Source organism: Leptodactylus fuscus, chromosome 11, assembly GCF_031893055.1.
Source record: "Leptodactylus fuscus isolate aLepFus1 chromosome 11, aLepFus1.hap2, whole genome shotgun sequence".
Classification (NCBI taxonomy): domain Eukaryota; kingdom Metazoa; phylum Chordata; class Amphibia; order Anura; family Leptodactylidae; genus Leptodactylus; species Leptodactylus fuscus.
The window spans coordinates 76,087,839-76,089,496 of record NC_134275.1 but is presented as its reverse complement, the minus strand read 5'-3'; the positions used below and the strand labels follow the sequence as shown (position 1 = coordinate 76,089,496).

Sequence of the window (1,658 nt, the reverse complement as noted above, 5' to 3'; positions counted from 1 at the left end):
ATGGCCCCTCGTCTTACACTCTCCCGTTACGCAATTGCCTCACTTCTCATCTTCTTCTCCGTATGGATCCTTAACACCAAGCTGGACTTGGAAATCCATAGAAAACCGCACTCAGGCTCTCTCCAGGGAAAAAAACGCACGCACGTTCTTATTCTTTCATCTTGGAGGTCTGGCTCCTCCTTCTTAGGACAGATATTTAATCATCACCCAAATGTTTTTTACATCTACGAGCCAGCAAGAATGGTTTGGGTAAAGTTCCCCGATCACAAAGCCAGTCTTTTGCATTATCCAGTCAGAGACCTCTTCCGCTCATTGTACACTTGTGACGTGTCTCCTCTACATGAATACCTTCCACGCGGTGGTCGCTACATCTCTCACCTTCCTTTTTGGTCTGAGAGCTGGGCATTATGTTCACCACCGGCTTGCACATCCCCAGCCATGACTGAAGAGTATGATCGACCTACTTGCTTTCAACGATGTGGTTACGTTCCCTTAGATAAGATGGCTGAGGCTTGTGAGCTCAAGAGCCATGTGGTTTTGAAGACAGTTCGTGTCCTAGACCTTAGTTTTCTTCTCCCACTTTTTCAAGATCCCGATCTTGACCTTAGAGTCATTCATTTAGTAAGGGACCCTCGGGCTGTGGCTTTTTCACGAATGAACTTTAACCTTCTGAAAGCCGAGGATCTCATCGTGGTCAGAGAAAATAAAGAGTGGCAGAACAACAAGATGAAGCCTAATGTCACCCAAGTGATGGCCAACATTTGTAAAGCCCAAGTGGAAATCAATGAGTTTGGCAGGCGAGCCAGTAACGCCTTGGTGGGGAAGTATATGATGATACGGCATGAGGACTTGGCTAAAGATCCATTGACTATGGTGGAGAAGATGTACAAATTTACAGGTTTAAGCCTAAGCGAAGATTTCCAGAAATGGTTATACAATATCACCCACCATGGCAAACCAGCACAAAGGGGGTTCATGCACTTTGCCGGGAACTCCATGGAAATTGTTCAGAAGTGGAGGAAACGTCTTAACCATAATCTGGTGTTAAAGATCCAAGATGCTTGTGAGAAAGCAATGGACGTCTTCGGATACAGTCAAGTGAGAACTTTGAAGGAGCAAAATGACTTAACGTCAAGTTTAGTGATGGACATAGAGAAAGAGAGATAGAGCCCAATGTGCAACATTACTGGGGAAAACTCAACAGTTTGCTACAACTGGTTGTAAAGACAATAGTATCAGGGATGGCCATATACCTCGCTGTGTTACTGTACACATTGGATCTTCATGCCTCTTTATATTACTAGGATTCCCAATTTGTCTGTTTGAGCGTACCATGTTATACATCTAGATAAGCTGTTTTACTGTAAATTATCCTTTTTAACTAATTCATTGAATATTTTACATATTATTAGTCCATAGAGTATTACTTGTATATTATTTTGTTGGTTGACATCCAACATGGCCACCAGTACAGTCCATACAATGGTTATAATGCAGCAGACACAACTGACGATCACCAATGGTACCAATGGTAGTGTGAACGCTTCCTTACTGTTCCTTCCACAGCTCCATGTGTCAGCCATATTCCCTGGACTCACCATGGCCGTGTGAATCCACAAATCCTAGTTGTGATGTCATGAGCATGACCCATACAGCTG

At 43.5% G+C, this 1,658-nt stretch overlaps 1 protein-coding gene across 1 annotated transcript; it reads left to right on the top strand.

Annotated features, from left to right (window-relative positions):
• LOC142184506 (carbohydrate sulfotransferase 4-like) lies at positions 1 to 1,167 on the top strand. Its single transcript, XM_075259401.1, has one exon. It carries the CDS (start codon positions 1 to 3, stop codon positions 1,165 to 1,167), a length of 1,167 nt encoding a protein of 388 aa, XP_075115502.1.
• The last annotated feature ends 491 nt before the right edge of the window (positions 1,168 to 1,658 follow it).

What these genes read in the sequence shown, in the direction of transcription:
- LOC142184506 (XM_075259401.1), top strand. Translation starts at nt 1, where the DNA reads ATGGCCCCTCGTCTTACACTCTCCCGTTACGCAATTGCCTCACTTCTC.